General features: G+C 40.4%; 1 protein-coding gene and 1 long non-coding RNA gene across 4 annotated transcripts in view; one reads left to right on the top strand and one right to left on the bottom strand.

Moving 5' to 3' along the window:
- LOC102077064 (uncharacterized) overlaps window positions 1–24,089 on the top strand; it is a 31,019-nt gene extending 6,930 nt beyond the window's left edge. The window contains exons 2-3 of one of the 2 annotated variants that reach the window (XR_001224930.3): window positions 21,817–22,042; window positions 22,895–24,089. This is a non-coding gene — a long non-coding RNA (uncharacterized LOC102077064). Of the gene's footprint in view, window positions 1–21,254; window positions 22,043–22,894 lie in introns of those variants that run through there. The other variant, XR_003222252.1, reaches the window with a different exon arrangement.
- efna3b (ephrin-A3b) overlaps window positions 19,463–26,057 on the bottom strand; it is an 84,167-nt gene continuing 77,572 nt past the window's right edge. For both annotated transcript variants that reach the window (XM_025911666.1, XM_005472658.4), the window contains one exon: window positions 19,463–23,070. In XM_025911666.1, the coding sequence (XP_025767451.1) occupies window positions 22,952–23,070 (119 nt within the window). In that variant the 3' untranslated portion in view covers window positions 19,463–22,951. The remainder of the gene's footprint in view (window positions 23,071–26,057) is intronic.

Raw genomic sequence — 26,057 nt, 5'->3', positions numbered from 1 at the left:
TCAGTGGTGGCCCGCCAGTTCTGTTGTTCTTGGTAAATTGCCTGAAAACAATCACATGGTGCTGGGGTGTGAGCACAGGTTCCTCTAAAGACCCTTATGCCAAACCCATGGAGTCTGATACGTTAGTCAGTAACATGCACATGATCACTGGAGGTCATCTGTAGGGATCTGGCAGCGATCCTCCTGTTCCTCCTTGCACAAAGATGGAGATACTACTGCTGTGTTCAGTTGGTTTTTCACAGTTTTGAGACTGTGCAGGAGGCACATATCCAAATGGCGTAATGATACATGTGAAGACATTTATGGATTTAATATCCTGCAGGAGCTGGATACCCTGTGCAACCTGAATGAGCTGCAGGTACCACCTCAAACTACCAGCACTGATGAGGAAACTTTGTATTCTAGGCCAAGGGAGATCAGAGGCTATACTCTTCCCTTTATTCCAATAATTGTATGCTCCCAACAATCAGTGAGTCTCTGTTTGGTTTTGCTGTAGTTTCTTTGGAAAAGCAAAACTGGAGAAAAATCAGCCAGGCGGGATAAGGAGAGGGCAATGATCTGTGGCAACCACCTGCAAACCATTGCTTTCTGGGAGGTTGTCTTGTAGCTGCCTCTCCGCTGCACCTGTTGTCACTTTCATTTGGACCAAAGTGGATGAAACTGACTCACATTTGTTTCTACTTGCAAAGTGGACAGATTGATGTCCCTGAAGTTTTACTGACTTTGTGCAGTGTAGTTATTTAAGATGACACAGTTTGTCATTCAAAATTCCTTTTTGTGTTTGGACATTTGTTATACTTTGAGTTTAAAAGCACAACTACAAAGCACAACTGCTAATAGTAATTTCAATAGGAGATTTTTCATATTATATCTATTTCAACAGAAAAAGGAAAATCAAATTAATGATGGCCCTGTTTCATTGAGTCATAGTTCCTTTTCAGGGTGCTCCTATTTATGCATGCTGGCTCCCTGAATGGACTGAATAGAAGTTGTATTTGTTGGTTTTTGCATTAACAGCTGTGCTTCTCTTACAAAGCTGCAAAAAAGGATAAGAGAAACAACACAGATCCCACAGTTAACAGCTGTATCCGTAGGTCAGTAACTTTGTTATTCCAACAAAAACACCAAAATGAGAGAGGCAAATTACAAGTATAATAATAATAATAATAATAATAATAATAATGATACGTAAAGCTGCAATGCAGATTTGCGTAGAAAAAAACAAGACACAGTAACATAAGGCAGCTTTATTACTAATTTACGTCAGATCTGAAGATCAAGGCCACTCACCATCTTGCACTGACTTTCAACGCTGCCAAAAGGGAGAAATCCTCTGTAGAGCTGGAAAGGCAAAATATCAAATTCTTCACTGACAGTGGCCTCAGCAGAGCGCGTGCAACACAGCCAAAAGGCATGTCGTGTTCTGAGTAATGGACACAAAAACTCTGGCTTTCACCCACCGGGGACCTCCTGCTGCGACTACCATTAACACCTTAACTATCACTGCTGAGGTCTGCACCAGGATATAAACAATGGCAGGATATGTCCAGGCATGTTTGGTGAAAGTGGTTCTGGGAAATGTAGTAAAACACTTAGCGCAGTGAAATAGTGAGGTAGGTTGTCTAAGGAGCTTGGAAAGAAAAGCGTCTGGACTTCTTTGAGTTGCTTGAAGACGTTTCACCTCTAAGCTTCTCGGATGAGAGGTGAAACGTCTTTTCTTTCCAAGCTCCTTAGACTACGATGACCTGGATGACTGAGAACCTTCACAGACGTGAGGTAGGTTGTGAGGCAAATCATACAGAAGGAAAAACGTTCTACATAAAGCAGCAGGCAAATAGACGGTCGTCTTGGACGGAGAAGGGAGGCCAACCAAAAACAGATCTCTTCTTTGGGTCATGTAGTAGAAATTATTTATTATCTCTATGTTGTGCATATGAGCGAGCATTTGTCAGTATAAGACATCACCCCCGAGACAGCATGTCCAGATGTTCCCAGATTATTTTTCATCATCCTCTATCATCCTTCCCCTTCTGTCCTGCCCCACTGACTTACTGCTGTTGATATGTGTAATCCCACCTTTTATCCCCCCCTCTCCCATGGCTGTGTCTTCATTATGTATTTTTCTGTCCATCACTCTTCCCCATTTAATCTCTTCTCCGCTACAAGAGGTATTTTTGGACTTGTTTTGTATAACACGTCTTTAGAGGGCGTGGGTGTATTTATAGCTTCTAAACTATGGTACGACCCTTCAGTAGACACGTGTTAATATGCTGATGATGCCGAAAAGATGCAAGGACAGCCCGCAGAATTGGTGTTAATGAGGTGTTTGGATTCATTGTAATGTAGTATACTATATGTGTGTGTGTGTGTGTGTGTGTGTGTGTGTGTGTGTGTGTGTGTGTTTTCTACCAGTTTCATGGGAGTTGCACAAACATGCTCAGCCTTAGCGAAAACAGGAAGCGCGCAGGCTCAAATCCCCCTCGTTCTTAAAACCAGAGCAAGATTTTCTATATTAATAACTTGTTTTTTTTTATGTAATAGTCCAAAATAGATGTTATCAAACGGTCATGTAGGATGACATTTTGATTGCAAAATAGTAAGCTGAAGTGAGGAGAAGGGTTAGGCCGCAAATAGTTTTAAAATCTTTATTTTTGAAGATACCAGATAGCCCTTCCTGATGTACAACAAAAAAGGGAGATTTTTTTTTAATCAATTCATAAATATCTCACCTTAAAAATTAATTAAATGGTTGTAACAAAAACATTTTATACAGTAAAATACAGACGATTTTGAGCCATGGATATGCACTGATACATTAACTGTACCTCAAATAATTTAATACAATAAACGTAATATAAATGAAAGTTTAGGTGCTATTTTTCATTAACCAATGGATGAGGAGATAACGCAATGCCCCTTCCTCTTGTGTTAGTTTACTTTTTACATTTTCTGAAATAAATGACTAAAGTTTGTGATGCTAGTTTTAATCAGAATAAAGAGGAAATTGATGCCTCTGAGTTTGTATAAACTAGTATCTCTTCAAAGGCAATGCAGTCTTTCTCAAGTAGCAATGTATAATCCATGTTAAACTAGTTAGAGACCAATGCAAATATCAGAGAAACCTGAGAACTTACACTGCCTAAGAGGTGTCAATTCAACTTCTAATTAGTGTGTACCATTTGTGTAGGCCTCCATTCTTTGTCCACAACATCGATACACACAAGTGCAAAAGTATTATGATATATTATAGTATTATGATACAACCACTGGATGCTGGAGTATTTCTCCAGTTAGCACTGGTTCCTGGTAGTTTCTGGCAGTAACTCCATCAAAAAAGTTGCAAGGAAGGTGCTCCACCAAAAACCTTCTAGTGATTAGTGGTTGCTAGCACATTGTAACAGTTCCCTGTAGTTCTGTCTGGAAATAATGCTTAGTTAGCAAGTTCAATAAGAAAGGTTTGTGTTTGGCTGCCAGTCTGTTCTTTCGCATCACTTCCACTTTCCCACGCTCTAAAACTCAATGTCAACATCATTGCTGTAGTCCAGACATCTTTCTGCCCACCTTGTTTAAGTCAATCAGCCTACACGCTTGCACTTTAAATTGCACTGCTCATCTTTCATCCTCCCTTGCAGACTCCTTAATGCAACCCACCTCCTCCACATCTCCACCTCACACAAGTCCCTCCATACAAGCCTCAATCTTATCTTTGTCACCACCAACATTTATACTCTGAGAGGTCCTGTCCTATTTCCCATCTCTGTGTTAATTCCATTCAAATTGTCAAATAGCATGGCTGATTTTGTATATCAATAAATCCTATTCAGTTTCTTCCAATGATCTCTCCTAATTGAATTACTTGTTCACTAAATTGCTTGTTTGCCTTACACTTTTCACCATGTTGCTACAGCTCAGAGAGCAGAAGGCGAGTATTTGAAGAGAAATCTGTCACTTCCATTAAAACTACAACTGCAGCAATGTATTAGTAACCAGATCATTCACAACTGGTTGGACAATACACATTTTTACCTAGTGACAGGTTGTTGCCAGGTGGGTCACTGACCTGCCTGTAGGATAGTGTGAATGGAGCTTTAGCAGAGATTTTCCTGGCAACTGTCATCAGCTTCCAGCAACCTACAACTTGTTGGGGAATATGCATTTTTCCCTCAAGACCAGTGTTTGCTAGATCTTTGCAGACTGATCTCTAGGCCATGTGTCTGGGTCCATAATCTCTTTATCCTACATGGTCGTCATGTCAAACAGACCATTTCTCTCTCTTTATGTCATTGTCAAATGGCCAAAATGAACATAACATGGTTAGAAGTCACATGTTTGTAAAACCTAATGTTATAGGATCCTTTACAGAATAAAGTATACATAGTATATAGTAAAGAGGTTTTTGGTTACTATATTCATATAGTGTCTTTTTATGCTTTAATGATTCATAGGTCAGTGGATGGATTGAAAAAGCAATAAAAGATCAAAGAAATGAGTGGTGCCTCAAGACTTTTACAAACTACTGTAGCTTATAAAAACAATACTAGTCTCGGTGCAGTGCTTTAGAGCAAGTCAAGAGATCGTGAAAATCTGTACAACTGTATAAAAAAAAAAAAAAAAAAAAGTGAGACAATCCATCCTATTGGAGGGGAAATATTACACTCCAGACTAAAGTGGTGTATACATTAACAGAGAAACATTTCTCCTGCTAGAGTTGCACAGCTTGAATGGCTAAAAATAACAATAGAGCTGAATCAACACCACTCTGACACCACATCAACAAAAGATGCTTCATCAACACATGATCTGCTACATTCGATTGTATAAAGTAGTCCTGCAGTGGCTAAACGAACAACAGTGGATACAGAACAAAAAAACAGAACTATACACCCTCGCTCAGATCCAATCCCAGGGGGGGCTGGAAACACGGAAAATATATCACCGGGTTTTTGGGTGCGTAATGTCAGAAATAATCAGGCTTTTAGTTTCAGCTTTGGTTGATGACTGACATATTACCCTGATACATTCAGTTAATGCATTTGTGTTTACATGAATGTGCGGAGTAATGACTGCTAATTAAAGGTAAGGTTAAAAACAGGTAAATTAGCAATGCTGCAGAGTAACTTTCTTTCAGTGAATTTTCTGTGTATACATTGACTATCTGCAGAGGCTCAATCACATTAATTATGGTTGGGTCTTCACTTTGGGTGATTTGCTATTAAATTTGGTCTCGACAGTGTTTAAGATTTAAATGATTTCTCATTTCTGGACTTTTCTTCTAGACAACCAAAGATCTTACCATCCAAAGCTTGTACTTTCTGAAAGTGAAATAAAAACTTTGTGCAACTAGAGAAGGCTGGGATGAACAAAAACAGGAACTTTTTGTGTATTTTGTACAGTTTACAAGGCTGCACTGTATGAGGCAAGTATAACTGTACATTACAAATCAGAAGTAACATAAAAAGTGAATACCTGCCTTCCAGCTGTTACCTTCTGGAAAGATATGGAAGCGATTTTCCTCAGATATCTTGTCCACAGTTGTAAATATTGGTAAGAATTACCTCATACTTTAGTGCAGTCCACATCATCAGATGGTGAAAGAATTTCTATGGGAGCAGAGGTTAAGATGCATTGGACTTTCTTTTTCAACTCATTTGTGCCGTCCATACATTCATATTGTTCATTTAACCATCATTCTAAGTTCTCTCTTCAAATGGATGAATAATATATTACAGGCAAACCATATCATTTTATATTAAGAGTTATTGTACCTTGTATTTTATATTTCATAGTGTTCTCTATGTTAAAGCACGACGTCTTGTTTTTATTTGTAGGCTGTGTACACTGTGGATCCCTCTCTGTACTAATACGAGATGACAATAAAGTTCACTTTGACTTTGACGTAGGCGTTTAAGCTGCCATTCTTCTCTGTGGCATATCTGGACCAAATCTGAGGAAGAGAAATAGGCATTATTTAGGATTTGTCATGGTGAAAGTGCAGTCAGTGAGCACTGATTCTATGGTGTGTGCGCAAGCAGGAAAAATATTGGCTTTTGCCTCACAGATTTCCCTACTTGGATGCTGTAAAAGAAACAAAAAAAAACAACCCAGTAGCATTTAATAAAGAGGACTGCGCTCTTTATTCTAATCCTAGCAGGAAAAATGACAATTGCACTTACAGATGGAAAGCTGAATGTATGTGTTTAATACTGGCGAAAGCAAACAGCATTACAGTGAGGCTGAGTAGTTAGATTTAATGGGAAACCATTGTGGTGAAATGAAATAGACACAAATGGCTGTGCATCAAGGGACGACCTTTTTCAGATTCAAAAAAACAAAATGGGGGTTAAGGTTAGAAGACTACATTAGATAACAGCCATGCATTAGATAATGCATGAATGTCATATGAAGTTTGTTTTGTGCAAACATTTGTTAATAATAATGTCTCTAATGCGTTTCACCACAGTAGCACACATTTGAAATAAGGCTAACAATATAGGACCTGGCTCAGTCTATATTATGAAATGCTGTGACCTGAACACACCCGTTATGTCAGTCGCATATAAGATTTATCACAGTAATAACAATAACTGTGTTATACAATTGTCATCATAATATCCCGATTCTCATAGTCATTATCAAAACAGTTGGTGTATTTCTGGCATCTGATTTATGTAAAGGTCAGAGGGGATCAGGACAGCAAAAAAGCCCACAGTTATGAAATCCCATCACGAAAAACTACTCGCACAAACATCGCCAGATTTATGGAGATCATTAAAGAAAGTGTATTTCAATGTCTGTGAATCTTTTAAAAACAATCAAAAAGATTAAACCGTCATTTTGTAAATTCTTGCTTTTTCATCTGGCATTTATCCTCAAAAATCTTGACCCCGATCACACAAAGGGCACAGAGTATGAGTGATGCAGTTCAAGATGAATCCCAATCAAAAGGACGTTCTATAATTAGAATCAGAGGGGTTCATCTGCGTCTAACATACCCCCATATAATGAAAGGGCATTCTGGGACACAAGAAGAACAGCTTTTAGAAACTCGACATGAAGCTCCTGCAACATTAAGCCAATGTTGATTTGTAATTACATGAGATAAGAAGATGAGTGGAGGTTTAGTGCATGTCTTGACTAAACGAGAGAGGTTATTTGTGTTCCAGGGGGCCACGGGATGATACACTCATTTTACAAGCTTAGGCCACTGCACTGCCTGCTCAGAGCATCAAGGCCACGAGAGGATCTTTGCCTCGTTCTCTTTTGTGCTTCCATGTGCTAACAAATCCACGTGTAATTAAACGCAGAAGCAGAAGCGCACGTGTTCGTGTGTAATGACAGTCTGGAAGATTGTTATTCCCGCTCTTTATTTCCCGCTTGTTACTAAATGAACATAACCTACATTGCCAGGATGGAGGTTACAGCCTCGGAGATGTTTACTAATCAGCATCTGTGAGTGTGTATTTGTTTTTTCGCCGTCAGCTAGAAGAGTCAGTTTAGAATTGGATTATGAGTATTAATGCAGCTAGGACATTTGGTGATGTCAAGGATGTCCCCCTCAAGAAAGAAAAGAAACATAAGCATCTCCATTATGCTCTTTGTTTGGAATTAGAATGAGTGGAAAGCGGTGATGGTGTCGTCAGTGTGCAGGTAAAAACAGAGCACAGCTTCTGCACTGGCTTTTTAATCAACACCTACTGTATGGCCTTGGGTTTGTTTAAAGACAAGAATTATTCTGCCATGTCACTTTGTTCCAGCAAATCAGAGCCAAAATTCACATCGAAAGCTGAACGCAGTAAAAACAAACCAAAAAAGTTCTTATACGCTGCATGTAGCGAGGCTACACAGCCATTTGAGATCTGATTGTTTTATACACACATGCACACACATGTGCACACTGTCAGTGTCCCACTAGTTGTTATTTTTCCCCCCATTAATTCCTCTATTTGGGCCAAGCATTACTTTGCAAGTTGCAGCATGCTCACAGCTTCAGTCGTGCTCATCAGCGTGTGTGTGTGTGTGTGTGTGTGTGTGTGTGTGCGCCATGACGGCTCAGCTGTTTGCTTCAAAGTTGTTGGGCATTTGAGGGACTTGTGGATAATAGTGGCGATGGCAGTCTTAAAAAAAAGAAAAAAAGAATGTCTGCTTTTTATGCAGGACAACAAAAAAAAAGCAGCTAGAGTCAAAATGAGGCACGCAAGAGATTAAGTGGAAATCTAGGGACAAAACAGCAGCTAGACGACACACCATATGCCTCATGGTCCATTAAGCAGCACTTCAGTCTAGCTGAATGCCATGAATTTTCAAAGACCAACTTAGCCAACCAACAAATAATAGCAGAGCTTTCCATTTTGTTCCTCATTTCCACATAAATTACTTGCACACAAGAGAATCCTTTTTTCTGTTCATTCATAAATTAAAGAAATAATTTAACTCCCAATTGAGCGTTTGAGTATTAAACAGTAACCCACACACTCAAAAAGACATAGTGGAAAATGCACTAGAGTTGGCTCTTAGCTTAACTTAGCATGAAGACTGACAGTGAATAACTACAGTCACGTGAGACACCCAAGTTACAAGTAGTCCTGTAAAAAACTTCATCCTTACTGCTTCTGAAGGAATTTAAGAGGGTAAGAATGATCCGTTATATTATACTTGGTTAATTGATCATCAGAAATTTCAGCCTCATGTTATATGTTTAAATTTAAAATTCACGACAGTACAATTAGGAAAAGGTTTGAACTAAAAGACTGAAGTATGTTTATTGGAAAGGGCCGTTGGGAGAAAGCCACTCCTCTCTAAAAATAACAACATAGGTTTGCAAGGTTGCATCTGAACAAACCTCAAGATTTCTGAAACAAGGTCCTTCAAACAGAAGAGACCAAAGTGGAGATGTCTGGCCATAATGCACAAGACCATGTCTGTTCAAAACCAAATACAACTACTATACAACTATTAACACGAACACCTCATAGCAGTGCCGAGCACGGTGGTGGAGGTGTGATGATTTGTGCTTGTCTGAGCTTTGCATAAATGAATGCAACAAACTGAAGCAAAGGTGTAAAGAAGAGCGGTCCAAAATTCCTCCACGACAATGTGAGGCTGATAAAGTTATGCAGAAACTGATTACTTCAAGTTATTGCTGCTGAAGGTATGTGTATGGAGTTCGACTCAGGGCAACATATAAAAACAAATCTCCCAGGATCTCTACAGCTCGGTGTTAACATGCTCACAGCTTCATACCAAAAGGTTTAATTCACCTGCTGTATTTCTGTTTGTGAAGTTTTAATTTATTTTGTATGTTTAGGTTGATTTTTAAATTATGAATTATTGTTTTTCAACAGTGTCGGTCTTTAAACTAAACCATCAGACTACATATAACATTCACACTGAGTAACTGACACATGGAGCCTTTATATTGGATTATATATAATTTTGTGGCTTTACATTACTGGCTGAATAATTTAAGAAAGTCTGAACATGCAGAACCTAAACAATCGATATGAATCCTCTTAAATGTATTCCATTAAACCCGAATGACCCCAAGCTGAACACAGGCGTTCTTTTTGAAGGGGGAAATTAAAACTTTTTAAAAAACACATTTCTATGTATCTGTGACTCTACAGAAGTAGAGGGTGTGACATTTAAAAGGTGCATTTAAGGTTTATGGCAACGTTTAATCTGTGACACTGCATGAGATGAGAAAGTATAATTGAGCAATATTTTTTAATTTAATGCAATTTAAGAAAAATCTAAATGGAAATTGCCACATTTAACCAAACAGCTTCGTGTTTGTTATAGTCCTATTCTGATGAGCATCAGAGAATCATTTTCACCATCCCGATCTGACGTTTGGGCTGTGAAGTAAACATATTTCTCTTTTCACATGACATTGATAAATGGATGAATAATGGAACGGCAACCGTACCCTCTTCTACAGGTGGTATGATGCCACGTGTGTCACCATGTGTGATAAATCCATTTCGGTCTGAAGACCTCACATGACAACACAATATGTCCAACATGATGGCAGCCTCAGGTTTGTGTTTATGTGTTGTACGTATGCACAGTATTAGGTTATAGTACGCTCCGTACATTATATGCTCTCTAGACTTTGGCTAAAAATCAATCAAATGGCAGAAAAGAGACAAGATATGTATCATTTCAGAGATATTGACCAGGGGTACAACAGTTTGTTCATGTTCACTCATGTGTGACATTTTGACATGAATCAGACAATGACAATGATTCGTCCTGGCTTGCCACATATGTCACAGACCACACGTCTCTATGTCACGTGTTCTTTGTTATACATGTGTATTGTTAGTGTCTCATAGTTGAATTCTGTATAGTGTTTCTTCTATTTTGAAAAGCTGGAGGTGTGTGTTCATGAGTGACATGCTTTTTGAAACCATAGTAGCATGTTTCTGTTAAAAAGTAACTGTTACTACTACACAAGCAGTCCCCGCGGAAGGAGATACATGAAGAGGATGTGGGACCTATGGACTATTCAACACGCAGTATCTACACTGACGAGGAAACAGAAGATGTGGAGGGTAAAGGCAGCAGTGGTTCCTGTGATAAATGGAGCAATTAGGACAGTGACCACCAAACTGGGCGAGTGGCTCCAGCGTCCGGCAGATTCCAGGAACGACATCCGAGAAGAGTGCAGTCCTTGGAAGATCCTTCGCAGGACCCTCAAGCTCCAAGGTCTCTGGTAGAGGACAAGTGCTTTCTAATTAGCACACACCCACTCACATGCTGATGAATGCATCTGGGGTAATTTGGGATTCGGTATCTTGCCCAGGAATGCTTTGACACGAGGACTGAAGGAGCCAAGAGTCAAATCACTCACCTTCTACTACCTCAGCTACTGTTATTGGTGTGGCTTTTTAGTTGGTGCCTTTTTCTCTCATCAAAAATGTTGCTGTATATCTACCAGGGTAAATCCTTAGAGTATAAGCAAATTTGGTGAAGGAGTGACAGTACTTGCACTGGATCACTGGCTTCAAAATAATAAAATTTAAAAAAAAAAAAAAACAACAGAAGAAAAAACAATGCATAGGTAACACGTCTACAGTAAGCCACTATTATGTGACTTCCTGCCTGCACACGTCATATAAACAGGTAGAACAATTGGTTGTCGTCATTAGCATTTCACACACTCCAAAATAAAGACTAAAGACTATCACTCCGGAAATCCTGGGTCAGATAATCTGGTGCTTACAGGATAAGAAAAGAGGACTTGGCGATTAAAGCGCACAACTCCATTTCTCTGATTAATCAATTAGACCTAACTCCATTAAGTCTATCTGAGACACGGGCTCACAGTAAAACCTGTTCTAAGATGTGAAACGTAGAAGTTCAAACACTACGTTGCACCGTTGCTATCTCTCATAATGGTGCACTGACCTTGGAAACATTTCAAATACTTCATATACGCAATATGCTTTTCCAGTATCTTGATCTGACAAATCACAGCAGGATGTTTTCACTCTCCGGTCTCAGTGAGTCTTTCATCTCAAGTGTGCATTTAAATGTTTGCACAGTGTTAAAGTACATGTGTACTGATGTGTGTGCCAGACAGAGAGACAGAGTAAATATAACCATCCCATCTGTCGGGGCTGTGCAGGTGCTGTCTTAGAAGCGGAAGATTAGTGCTAAACTTGGAGAAGAGGGGGACTTGTGAGGAGGGGACGAGGGGCAAGCTAGGCGGTGACTAACGCCAAAGGCATAAATCTGGGGGAGACTGACAGCATCAGAGCAGCCGCTCGGAGGGAGGATGAGTAAAACGGAGAGACAGCAGAGCAGGCAGTGCGATGTGACGGGAGGGCCGCGCATGTTGCGCCCACACGAAGGATGAGGAACCGGGAGAAAGGAAAATGTACAGATAAGGAAGACAGGATGATAAAGAGAACTCGCACAATTCCTTATCTCATTAAGTCATTAAGTATGGTTGGCCACATATATCTATACCCTAGTCAGGGTGATTAAGCAGTTGAAGCAAGAAAAAGCATATCTCTTTGAGCATGAAAGCAAAATTACTTTTAGTGTATGTGAGTGTGTGAGTTTGTCTCCAGAGACTGGATTACTCCATGATTCACATCAAAACTGCTAGGTATTTCAGAGAAAAAAAGATTTTTGCTTCATGAGAAATCCATGGAAACGTCCACAGCGATGAACAAAGTAAGGTCGTCTTTTCACCTCTGAGCTAAAATTCTGGGTATGCTGCTGAGTTTTCTAAGAAAAACTTAATGTTGCATTCATCTAAATGTCCCTATTTTAGAACAGAACTTAGAAGGAAAATCCACAAATCATGTCCTCTGGTTATTCCTTTTGCGTCATGTTTTGTGAGATCAGATGATTATCTTAGTGCAGAACAGAGAATTGGGCAGCTTTTGTTGCAAGAGATTCAAAGAGACACAAAAGTTAACATGAAAAGTTTTACAGTTTTTACAGAAACATGCTGTTCACCAAATCTTCACAACAGACAGAAAGAAAAGAGTTTTTCTATAAGGTTGGCAAAAAATAAGCTGTTTACAGAGGTGCTAATGAGCTGCTCCAAGTTGGCCTTTCCAGTGTTTGTACAGCAGGGGTTACACTCATTATAATATGAGTTTTTCTTCTGTTTACTCAGAACTCATTGTTGTTTCTCCAATGAGCAAATAGCACTTGGCTACCTGTTAACGAGTGTCATGTTCCCACGTCTGTTTGTGGTTTCTGCTTCTTTTTTTTAGGTTGTTTGGGATTCATAGTTTTATTTATTGGTCTGTGTATATAGATATATTTGAATCTTCAGTCTTACAAGCCTTTAGTGGAATCTTTAGTTCTTGTGTCAGCTGCCCAGTTAACTTTATTCATGTGTCTTTTTCCCCATTTAATCATGGTTCTCACTTCCTGTTTTATTTTGATAGTTTTGTCTCTGGTGCCTTGTGTCTAATTTTACTTCCTCCCTCCTGTCTCATTGTCTGTGAGTATTGTCACTTGCGTGTCCTGCTCTGTTCACTTCTCCTAACTGGCCTCATGTGTATAAATGGTGCTATCTCCATCTCAGTCTTGGTCTCAGCATCTGTTAATGTCTTCTGCATGTCTCACTCAGTTTTGATTTTTTTATTCTTTCAGTGGACTTTATATCTTAGACCTTTCATCATCTGAAATAAAGGCTCGTCTTTTGTTCATTTAGGTTTGGCAGGTTAAATGATCAGCATCAGTAATCAGGGATAAAACTGCATCTCTCAGATGGGTCTAAGAGTTGCTTTACATTAGAATCAAAACTATAACATTCAGAATGGAAACTGTGTAAGAAGGTTTGAGACCTTAAATACATGTCATTATCCTGAAATTTAAAACAAACAACAACAAAAAACCGAGAACAAACTTTTTGAATTTTTGTTAATATGTAGGAGAATTTACCTGAGGTGCGTCGCTTGATCAACCACACCCAAGTTTAAACACCATGTAGGCGTTATGATTAAAAAGGTGGGTGAGACGGCTTTGTGAATTTGGCTGCAGGTTCCACCGCATTCGGTGACTCAGCTAGCTTTCACCTTCTGGGCTGGTTCTGGAAAGATGCTGCATCACTAAGCGCGCGCACACACACACACACACACACACACACACACACACACACACACACACACACACACACAGACACATCACATCCAACAGCACCAAACAACATGTAATCCAGTACATCTTGACGCAATCACCCTTATGTTCAGTCAGAGCCCTGACAGAAACACATTAAATACTGAATTAACATGCAGGCAGAAAGGCCTGTTCATGTGGCGAGGGTCAGGTTATTCAAACAGGAACCATAAGGCAGAGTAGGAGGGCTTCCCTTGTGGCTGCATCAGTCACAGGACTCATCAGCACACAGACGTGCCTTAGGGGACATGGAAAGTTGGTGTGTCTCAACGGGGGGATCGTCTGTTTCATATATGCTCTAGTCATTTCTGTGGGTTGAAGGAAGGTCTGGCTAAAACCACGTCTTAAAGTAAAAGTACAAATTCCAGCACCTTGGCCAACAGTTCTGATAACAGTGTAATGACCAAAGTTATTTTTAAGCTCAGAAAGTCACAAAGAATAAACTGAGTGAGTAAACATGACTGGACCGTGAATTTTCTGATTGACTACTCGACGTCCTGTTCCAACACTGGTTCAAACACTGCACTGCTCAATGTAATTGTGAAGCTTTAATACTCGATTGGCATTTTTCCATTTTTAGCTTGAAATACTGTCTGGTCAATTCATTAGGTACACTTTGCCAGTACCACTATGGACCCATTCTTGCCTTCAGAACTCCCTTAAGTCTTAATGGCACTGATTCAACAAGGTGCTGGAAACATTGTTCTGAGATTTTGATCCATATTAACATGAAAGCATCACACAGTTGCTGCACATTTGTCAGCTGCACATTCATGATATGAATTTGCTGTTCCAGTGCATCTAAAGGTGCTCTATGGGACTGACTTCTAGTGACTGTGAAGATCATTTGAATACAGTGAACTTACTGTTATGTTCAAGAGACACGTCTGAGATGCTTCTGGAAGTATTCATCAGAAGATTGGCACACTCTGTCCATAAAGGGATGGGCATGGTAAGTAGCAGTAGCAATACACAGTTAGGCTGAGTGTCATCCACTCTATTAGACTATTAGACCACCAGCATCTGCCCAAACGGTTGATATAGGGCAGGATGGATCCAATAATAAAAAGAATATTACAATAAAACAGTTTTTTAAAAGCATCATGGAAGCATCTAAATTTTTGGCAAACTAAAAAATACTAAAATTAATTATTTCCTCTTTATTTTTGTTATTTTTTTTTTATTTTAGTAACTAAATTGTTGTGAGATGGTTATGTGGGAAAATCCCAGTAGATCACCAGTTTCTGAAAAACAGACCAGCTCATCAGGCGCGAACAACCATGCCACGTTCAAAGTCACTTAAATCACTTTTCTTCCTCATCCTGAACTTCAGCAGGTCTTCTCGGTCTTGTCTACATGCCTAAATGCACTTAGTTGCTGCCATGAGACTGGCTGATTAGATATTTGCGTTAATGAGCAGATGAACAGGTTTAACTAATGAGGCGAGTGTGTAGTGGTTGCTTACCCCCTCATAGCTTTTGGTGTTGTGCTTGTTAAGAATACATTAGCTAAGATAAGGATAAGAGTTTTAAAAACAGGAGCCCGTGTTTTGTATTTGCATTAAAATTCAAAACAGCTTTAATGTAAGACAAGACCTAAGGTTAGCCATGCAGCGCAGACTTTTCAGCTTAATTGTAATGTCAGAGGTTTTCACTGCAGAGCAAAAAAACATGGGTAGAACAAGCCTATCGTAAACAGCTTCATATTTACAAGCCTGGCCATGCATAACGTTGGTTTCTCTATAAAACAAACCCAATCAGAGAAAGTCGGGATTATTTTCTCTCGCTCTCTTCAGCCTGACTCATTGTGATAAATGAATGCAGAAAGAAAAGCTGCTTTCAAGTCTGTGGCTGGAAGACCTTGAGTTTACACAGTCATTTGCTGAATCCTTGGATGAGCAGTCCTTGAATAATTTTTCACTGCTCAGTATGTTATAGTACGAGTACTAAGACGCAGTCACATTGATTTCAACCTTTACAAAGCCACAGCAAAGCCTTCTCCATGAACTCACCTATTGCGACGTGTGCAAAACTAAACGGTTATATCATAACAGTGACATAAATTTGTGCGATTAATCCCGCAGCTCTAGTTACACAATGTCAGTTGTGGTTGTAATAGATTTATGTATTGAGATAAAGGATTACAAGTCAGCAGCGCCTGTGCTCGCCAAAGCTGTGACTGAACAGCATCATCAAGTGGTCAGTACTCGGTGCTGCAGCATGGATGTGTAAGCGCTCCCTTTGTTATGACAAGCATGAAGTACGAGAAGAGAGACAGTTGTGTTTGTGTGAGGAGTGGCTGTTTAATTCAATATATTTTTCTGTTTTTAATACTTGGAAGTTTGGAGCATTTGCTTTTTTGTGCAAAACTGAGATATGGCTGTGTCAGCTTTAAAATGAAGATATGTGAACAGAAAGACTTGACATCCGTGAGCATGATGAAGAACAATAGCCTGATGTGAATAAGGACTGGGGTTAAAGGACCATCACATACTCTGAACTGTGTGCTCCTTGAAAAAGCAGACTTCATTCTGGCAGAAAATGATTTTTTGAATGGTGTCAGTCATAGTAGTCATCCCTCAAGCCTACTTCTCAAATGCTACTGGAAGTCTGAATCATTGACTGCATCCTTTCCCAGAAGGCTGATGATGTGTCTGCTTCCAGATGGAAATGATGAGCACATTAGATCAGGAGGATGGACAGCTGCTCGTTTTCTTGTGATTTCAATCATAATAAAGAAAGCAATCAAACCGCTTCTTCTTATCGTGGTTACAGATCTGCCGGAGGTAGTATAGGAGTTTCTGATTGTAATTCCTTTCAGATAATTATTTTTATACTAAGCATTGTTGAGCCCCTCTGCAGCTCCTACTGATCTTGCAGTGGAAGTGCAGAAGTCTTTGAGTGCCGCCTGAGCTATATTACCTAAATGTCCACACATGTGAAGGTGTGGGTAAAGTGCCTGTGGTGGCCTGGAATATCCAACACGCTACATCATCATACTAGCCTGTTTTTCTTTTTAAAATGCATTTTTTTGTTTGTTTGTTTTGGGATTTTTAAAACTTTTTGTTGACTGGAATTATGTGAGAGAAAGCAGGCAGACTGGATTACATATAACCGTAGAGTATTCACAGCACCTGAAGTATTTGAAATAAAACCCTGTTCTTGTAGACACAGTTGCTCTCTATTTTGTGTTGCACAGTGGATCTTGGCCAGCAATAGTGGCCAAGCTAAAAGGTATCTGGTACCAAGATGTTAACACAGATCTTTTAAGTCCTGTAAGTTGTGAGGTAGGACCCCCATGGGACATTTGGAGGCCAAGTCAACACCTTAAACTTGTTGTTGTGCTCCTCAAATCATTCCTGAACTATTTTTGCTTTGTGGCAGGCCTGCTGAAAGAGGCCACATCCATCAGGCAATACTGTTTCCAAGAATGAGTGTACGTGGTCTGCAACAATGTAGGTGATATGTGTCAAAGTAACATCCACATGGATGGCAGAAACCAAGGTTTCCTAGATCACTGGGCAAAGCATCACACTGCCTCCCCTGCCTTGCCTTTTTCCCATATTACATTGTGGTGCCAGGTGTTCCCCAGGTAAGCGATGCACACGTACCCATATAAAAGACAATGTGATTCATCAGACCAGCCCACCTTCTTCCATTGCTCCATGGTCCAGTCGTGATGCTCACATGTCCATTGTTGGTGCTTTCAGAGGTGGACGGGGGTTAGCATGGCTGCCCTCACTGCTCTGCAGCTATGCAGCCCCATAAGCAACAAACTGTGATGCACTGTATATTCTAACACCTTTCTATGAGAACCAGCATGAACATTTCTGGCAGTTTTAACTACAGTAGCTCACCTGTTGGATCAGACCGCATAGGCTGGCCTTTACCCCCTTGCTTCAATGAGTCGGACGCCCATGACACTGTCGCTGTTTCACCATTGTTCACTTATGATAGATACTGACCGCAGCAGGCCAGGAACAGCTAACAAGAGCTGCAGTTTTTGAGATGCTTTGACTCAGTTGTCTAGCCATTAAATTTTGGCGCTTGTCAAACTCAAATCTTTACAATTTTTCCTGCTTCAAACACATCAACTTTAAGGACAAAATATTCACTTGCTCCATGATGTATCCCACCCACCAACACGTGCCATGATGAAAAGATAATTAGTGTTGTTTACTTTACCTGTCAGTGGTCACAATGTCATACCGGATTGGTGTACAGTCATTAGAAAATTTCCACAGGTTTCTGAAGTCCTGTGGAAAACTAAGAACACCCTATGATTCAATAGCTTGTAGAACCACCTTTACCAGCAGTGACTTGAAGTACTTGTTTTCTGTATGAGTTTATCGCTCTCTCACATGGCGTAGGAATTTTGTCCATCTTTTCTTTACATTGTTGCTTCAGTTATTTGCACGCACGCCGCACACCTCTCTTTGAGTCCTGCCACAGCATTTCAATCAGGTTGAAGTCTGGACTTTGACTAGGCCATTGCACCACCTTGATTCTTTTCTTTTTCAGCCATTCTGTTGTGAATTTGCTGCTGTGCTTGGAGTCATTGTCCTAATGAATTTCAGCCAAGCCCTAGCTGTTGGACAGATGGCCTCACATTTGACTCTAGAATACTTTGGCATACAGTAGGGTTCATGGTCGACTTAATGACTGTAAGTTGCACAGGTCCTGTGGCTACAAGACAAGCCCTCCACCACCAATCCCGTGCTTAACAGTTAGTATGATGTGTTTGTGCTGATATGTGTTTGGATTTCTCTAAACAGTGCTAGTCATTATGGCGAAACATCTTAGAAGGCCTGTGGTTTGTTCAGATACGGCTTTCAAAACCTAAGCCGTGCTGACATCTTCTTTTAGAAAGAAGAGGCTTTCTCACAGCAAAACTTCCAAATAAGCCACACCTGTTCGGTTCTTTTCTAGCTGTACTGTCATGAACTTCATCAGGTAACATGCTGTCTGAGCCTTGTTGTGTCTGAGATGTAGCTCTTGAATTTAAACAAAAAATCTCTGAACATTGCACAGTCTGACCTTGTGGTACATTTGATAGGACATCCACTGTTGGGAAGATGGTGGCATTATGTTAAGAACCACCTGAATGCTGCAGCCCAGCAAATTGCCAAAACTTGCTAATCATCACTTAAGTGCATTTGATTGTACTTAGTGTTAGGACTGCATATAGTTCTTTGAGCAGTGTCCTTTTCACATGACTGTAAACTTTGACTTCCTGTATAATCTCCTCTTTCTAAATGTCTAACTCTACACTTCACATCTCCATCTCCTTCTATACCCCAACTCTATCTGTTTATCTCCATCCTTGTGCTGTCCTGTCACTCAGTGGTGAATATGTTAACTCTACCTATATGACAGAAACCTGTTGCATAACATCACAGCCTTTAAGCTTGGCTGCACTCTGACATCAGCAGCAGCATTATCCCTCCATCAGCCAGTCCAGACGTACAGGTACACACTGCTGCCCTGTCCCATTGTCATTCAAATGTTGGGTTGGTGATTGAAGTGCTTATCTCTCCTAATCGGAGTGTGTAAAGGTATTACTGCCGAGGGAGAGCCTTGCCACACCAACTTTGATATGGAAAATCACATCTGTGAGCTCCCAAACAACATTATCTACAGAGAACTGAGTATACCAGGTAAAACCTTTTTTCTGCAACCCCTCCATCTGTTGTCTTGGATTAGCTCCATGCTTATTTTGTTTTTTTGTTTTTTTTAGATCCTCAAAGCCTTAGAGAGCAGGGAGGGTGAGGGAGGAGATTAACAGGGGGAAGCAAATAAAGAGGCGAACACACGTCTTGTTAAAAGTAACATTTGTAAGCTTATTATTTTGTTATCATGATCATTGTTATAACCTCTGTTATGGTTCGTTCAGTTTACAGTTTATTTTCAAGTTCATTTAAAGTCATTCCAGTCGAAGGTAAACATGATTGTAATTGTTGTTTCCAACACTAGTAAATGCTTTTATTGTTTTGCCAGACAACAATCGGTCACATTTTCTCATTCATACGCACACATGGAAAGATCAGAAACAAAGAGTCTGTCGCTCACTCACTCGCTCTCAATAATTTGCACACACGAACGCACCCATAAACACACATACATGTTTTCTCGCCCGCGTGTCTGAGTTCTTAAGTGCAACTTCTTGAAGAGTGATTTAACCTTTCAAACTCTTCAATCCTCCCACTCGACACCCGAACCCAAACCTTTCCTCCTTCACCCTCCCACCATGAGCTATATGTACACCTGGGGCTGGATCACACATGGTCTTTTAATTGGTTGTTTATTTCCACAGGCACAATCTCTTGTCAGGGTGACATTTCATTAGACTTTCTTGCATTCTTTTCAGTTTTTCTTACTAGACATGTTGATCATTTTAGCCTATTTAGGTCTCCAAAAAGGCCAAAATAGGTAAAAATTAGACCTTTAAAAAGGTTCAAAATATATCTCTGCCTCAGTGAAACATATGCTATCTATATACAATTAATAGCAAACAGACATAGTTTATTTTAAAAGGTTATCACTTTAGTACTTCCCTTCTATAAATCTGGGAATTCTTTAAGATAAAAGCACGTGGCCAAAATGAAAACGAGAACAGATAAAACAGATAACAAATACCAACTTTCTGTCCACACTATAAAATCCTCAACTCAAAAATACTTGATCTTACAATTCCCATGATGCAACTCTGTAACTCCTCTCAGAAGTCATGTCTTGTACAAGCCTATATTTTTCAAATGCCATGGCCCTTACTGATTAAACAAGACATCTATTTAAAATTTCAAGGCTAAAGTTCAGCATAGTTTACTTATCCGTTTAACTTTTCTAAAGGTTAAAGTTATCATAATTAGGCATGTGGACTGACAGGAAGCTGTAGCCAGTAGTTTTCTGTTAGGCCACTGAACTGTACCTCTTTCCTGTGCTTGCAGTGTTGGCAAAAGGCTAAAATAATGGCTTCAAAACTGGACTTCACAAACCAATATGTGATGTCACTGTGGCTGTGCCCATCTTTTATTTACAGTCTATACCCCAGAGCCAGAGATTACATTAAAAAAAAAGTTCTCACGAGCTCACTAATGCTCCTAATTATCTCCTAACTCATGTATATAGTCACCGGAGCGTCTTTTAAAGGAAATAAAGCGACGCACCAGTGTTGTTGTTAAAAACATAGTATGCAGCATAACTTTACCTTAAAGTTGAACGAGTTGAAGAGAATCACAGAGTGCAGCCCAGGTTTACATAAAGCTTAACCCAACCCAATTTTCAAACTTTTAAAACCCGTCTTCCCATCTCAACATAAGCAGTTATGTACCACAGCAAACTCAACAAAACTGAAAAGAAAAGAAAAGAAAGGAAAACAACCGCAAAGAAAACTGAGCTTCAAGTTTGTAAAAATGCTTACATCACATTTCACCTCGTCAGATTTCAATACATTAGAATTCCATTCTGTTCTGTTGTGACATTTACACGAGTACTTGAACGCCTCACGTACCAGTGGGCGAGCCGCGTGGCGTCAGTCCTGATCGACTAACGGCCAGCTCACAGTCCATCGTCATCATCCTCTTTATTATCATTATAATCAACATCACCTTCATCATTGTTATCAGCTACTATGGTAAGCCATGCCCTACTAGAGTCCATCCATTGGCAGGGTAGGGTAACCATGGTGAATAAGGTGCTAGTTGCTATGGAAACGCTATTCTGAAGCAACCAACTGGTACATTTGTTTGAGTTTTGGATTGCTGTACCTCCCCACCAAAGCACTTGGTTTGTATGTATAACTTGCTGCTTTAGTCATGTTTTGATTTTTTTTTATTTTGCATTTTCATACTTATAAGATGTACAGTATGTGGATGTATGTATTTTTTCAGGCTGTTAGTACCTTTTAAAATAGTCTCTCTCTCACTCTCAAACACAGACAAACAGCACACTCGGGATGGTTTTGTTTTTTCCCACTCGGGCACGCATAAAACACACTCAAACAGAAACGCAAAAATGTGGCAACTGACATATGGGCGTACAGAGAACAGGGTTGGTAGAGCAGGCCGCTGAACCAACATGGCTTGGACAGGACCTATTTATTGATGCTCGTGTGAGTGACTGCTCCTCCTCTCTCGTCCCCTCCTCCGGGCTCCTCTTTCTCTCCTCTAAACAGCTTGCAGTCGTTTGTGAGGAGGGTAGTATTGCTGAGTGTATCCATGGCTGCTCGATGGCCATCGTGTGCTTCATTAACCTCGGAGCTGGCAGAGGACGAACTGAGTACTTCAAGGAAAAGACAGAAAAGTACCACAGCAACTTCTAACGTCCACACACCTTTGCACTGTCTGTCAATGCCACATGTTCGGGTTCCTTTCCCCCTCTTCTATCTTTTCCTAGAAATGGTGAGTCGACATTTAAATGCTTTGTATTTTCCCATGACCCCTTTCTGTCCTTTTGCCTTCTGAGCGCTGATGGTGAACACAGAATGACACAGCATAGTGGAAATGGCAACTGAAACACTGGTGGTCTGGAGTCCCAGGGTGTGTCTGTGTATGAACTACCGACTACTTTGACTACACGGGGCCAACATAGTTCATCAGCTGGCTCCATTTTTTTTTTCCTCTGTGTACTGGGAAAAGCTCCCAGCATCAAGATAAACAACAACAAGAACAACAAAAAGGCAATTTCAGTTCAGTACCGCTGAAATCTATATGAATCAGTTCATTTCAGTTCTCTTTGTTGCAAGAAACTATGGCAACTAGACTTAAGGATTCTTACAGCCAATCAGATCCAAGGGAAAGTCTTCAAATAGGTTTCAGTTTGGTGGTTGGATTTCATCTTTTTATTAGGATTTTAGCTCCACCTCACCTGTGGAATAAATGCTTTGTGTGGTGTGCAGGATTCAACAAGCTCAACATTTGGCCTGCTCATACACACACACACATTCACGCACACAGAAACAGAAAAACACACACAGTCTACCCTCACCTGCACCTGTGGGCACAGGCTGACTTTAATGCCAGATATGGTTCAGTCTGTGTCACCAAGTGCCTGAAGGTGCCTGTACTCTGCCAAAACCACACTCCCTCAAACACACAGCTGTACACACACAGACACACACATGCACGCACGCACACAAAGACACACGCACTCCCCCCCACACACACATTGTGATTCTTCCAAACTCTAATTTCAAAGTCTTGCTCCTCTTGCTTTCTGCTCTATTTGCCTCTCCTCTCCTATCCTCTCCTCAGATATTGTACACCTTCCCAAGGCTAGTTGGCATGGTGACGCTGATGGGATGGCCGTTGCTAGGAGATGCACAGAGCGGCCAAAAAGAGCATCGTCACGGTGAGAAGAAGGCGATCCCTGGATGGGCTGCTTCCACTGACGCTCTTCTCCAGCTTGGGAATAACAGGATTAAATTCAGCTGGAAAAATAAAAGAGAATGAGAAACTATTAGAATGTAACAACAACAGGAGAGATACAGAGAGAGATCTCATTTATAATCATGTCAGATGAGAATTTTTCTGTACTTTTAATCCCAGATTTTATTATTTGGTCATTCAGACGCCGTCTTTAACATCGGCAGCGCTCCTTACATTAGCTGCAAAATTTCTATGTCTGATCTTAGTCCAACCCAGTACTACCAAGTGCCTGGAGTACACAGTAATACACTAAAATTATAGATAATATAAAATATCAGCAAGAGCCTCTACTAAATGAGACTTCAGCTAAACCTCAGGGTACAAAATTTAGGCACTTTTTTTTTTCTCAGTCGACGTGGCTGGGATGTGTTATTCTGTATGGCAAAGTATCACAGGGTACAGTACCCAAACACACTGAGCCTTACAGGACTTGTTAGTGTGTTTTTAGTTTTAAACAAGCACATTTTTTTCAGCTAACTTCTATCTCTTGTTACCTGCCCTCTGTACCAGGACTACAGTTGGCTTCAAATGGAGCGCTTTGTTTTGCAGTACACTCCACTGACATAAAACAGTCACATTTCCTAAAGAAATATCTTGGTTTTTGAAACAAGAATAGCATGTTTACGCAATCCACAAAGCTAAGCATAAGTCTGCATCATGTTTGAATTCAGTTGTTCAAAGTCTGGCTCTTTGTCTCAGACGGCATGTTGCCCATCCCTGACTTAGATCATCTGACCAGATGCTCCAGGTGGTTTTAAGTCCAAGTTACAAACAAAGAGGTATTGTACTTTTTCAGCTGGCACCTCTAAGCTTCGGAACAGACTGCCCGTTCATATCAGACCTGTCCTACATTTTTCCCCTCTAAATCCTCACTTAAGACCTACCTGTCTGATGGAATTGAGACCCGTATGTATTTGGGTAGGCAATGTAATAAAGCGATCACTGTTTAGATTATCTATTGCCCAGTTGTCTTTTTTCCCTGTGTTTTGCTGGCATAGTTGTACAACACTTTTTTGCTGCTTTGAAGTCTTCTCTATAAATAAAACTCAGCTCAGCCCTCAGTGGAACATTTAAAAGCGTTTATCTGGCTTCCTAAATGTGCTATAATCTGGTTTCACAGCACAACTTTTTCTAAAATGTGACCAAAAAAAAATGATGACAGCCTGAGAGAACAAAAGGCAGCTTTCAGTCTTACTCCCACTGAAATATGGTCAGTCGGCACTAAAAACAACACAAAGACTGCAGCTGTTACCAGACAGCATTCATTGTTCTAATAAGGTGACACATTGCCCATCATACCTGAGATGTAAATCTACTGTATGTACTGTAATCGCCCCAATACCTCTGCACTTACTTACACCTGGAAACAGGCTAAAAATAGGTTTCTTGAGGGCTACACACCAAACTTTGATGTCTAGTCAAAGTGAGAAACGCATGACCCAGCAGACAGTTTGCTACAAGCCTGCACCTATGAGACACACGCAGGGGCAGACACTCCCTCTGTAGTCATTTGATTAATAAGACTGGAGACCAGACAGAAGCACAATTTTCTGTCTGTACCGAAGGTCCCTGATGCTGATTAGCAACTATTGTGTTTACGGTCTGATGGCATTGAAATAAAGCAGGGCTGCTCTCAGTGTTTCCACTCGTCGCTGTATCTATCTCCAGAATATTTCCAGCTGCTCCGTGGGTCAGACAGGAGAGTAATGACTCTCTGACACCTGGTTTTAGAGATGGGCTCGTCTGGTATGCTTTGCCAGCCAGTCTAATGAGGTCCATGCAGCAGCGGAGCTCAGGTTAAATGCTTTGACCGTGCTGTAACTGAGTATGCAGCTGAGGGGTCAGGACACTGCGCGGCTTCACGCTGTTGTTTTGGTGCTGACTGACAGAGGAATGTGGTTTTGTAGACACCAACAGCAGACGGCAGAGCATCTCGTACGACTGGTTCCAAAGTGTGGCTCTGCTAATCGCCCCATTACACAGAGACACACAGACACTCATCGTCTGCCACTGCTGTTAATAAACGTATAATTATTGGCGTACAACTTGTTTGTACAGAGGTCATGTAAGGTGCATTGTGACCTTCTGACACGCTGGGCTGAGCTAAACATACAAACGTCTGCATGTACATATTACAGTGAAAAAAAGCAAGTAGCATCTACCTAATAATTAAGAAGCTCAGACAGCTGTAAGTGTCTATGAATCTGGAAGTCACGAAATACAGTGTTGTGCAAAAGTCTTGAGCCACCCATCATATTTCCTGGGAAACTTACCAAGAAATTTTTGAAACATGTGTAAACGTAAATGGAAATATAGTATATAAGGCAAAAACAAAGTTTTTACAGTTCTAATGAGCTTGAAAATCACCACCTTTATACTTCTACACAGCCTGAATTCTCTAGACAAGCTTTCCTGTCATTTCTTCAGGAATAGTTTTCCAGGCTTCTTGAAGGACATTCAAAACTCTTCCTTGGATGTTGGCTGCCCTTTCTTCTGTTCTGTCAAGATGATCCCACACTGCTTCAATAATGTTGAGGGCCGGGCTCTGGTGAGGCCGATCCATGATTGATGGTGTTCCACTGTGTGTTTTTCTATTTAGGTGTGTGTTTGCAGCACAGGCAGTGTGTTTGGGATCATTCTCATGCCAATCAGATGCTTTGCAGATGGCATTTAAATTAAATCAAATCAGAATCAGAAATTTCTCATTTGGATTCATCACACCATCAGACCTGTTGCTACTGATTTTCAGTCCCATTCTTGTGTAATTTGGCCTTTTCTCCCTGTGTCCCTTCCATAAGCTTCTTTAAGAGTGGCTTCATTACAGCCACTCTTCCACTGAGACCATTTCTGATGAAGCTTCAGTACAGTAGATGGAACAGTTGAATATCTAGATGCATCTTTCCTGTGTCAGGTCTTTGCATGAAAGCACTACACACCAGGAAGAGAGAATTTATTCTGTCAAACTATATTATCTTTGACATTTTCATAG

This window comes from Oreochromis niloticus, linkage group LG11 (assembly GCF_001858045.2).
Source record: "Oreochromis niloticus isolate F11D_XX linkage group LG11, O_niloticus_UMD_NMBU, whole genome shotgun sequence".
NCBI lineage: Eukaryota > Metazoa > Chordata > Actinopteri > Cichliformes > Cichlidae > Oreochromis > Oreochromis niloticus.
This window is presented reverse-complemented; position numbering and strand designations above follow the sequence as displayed.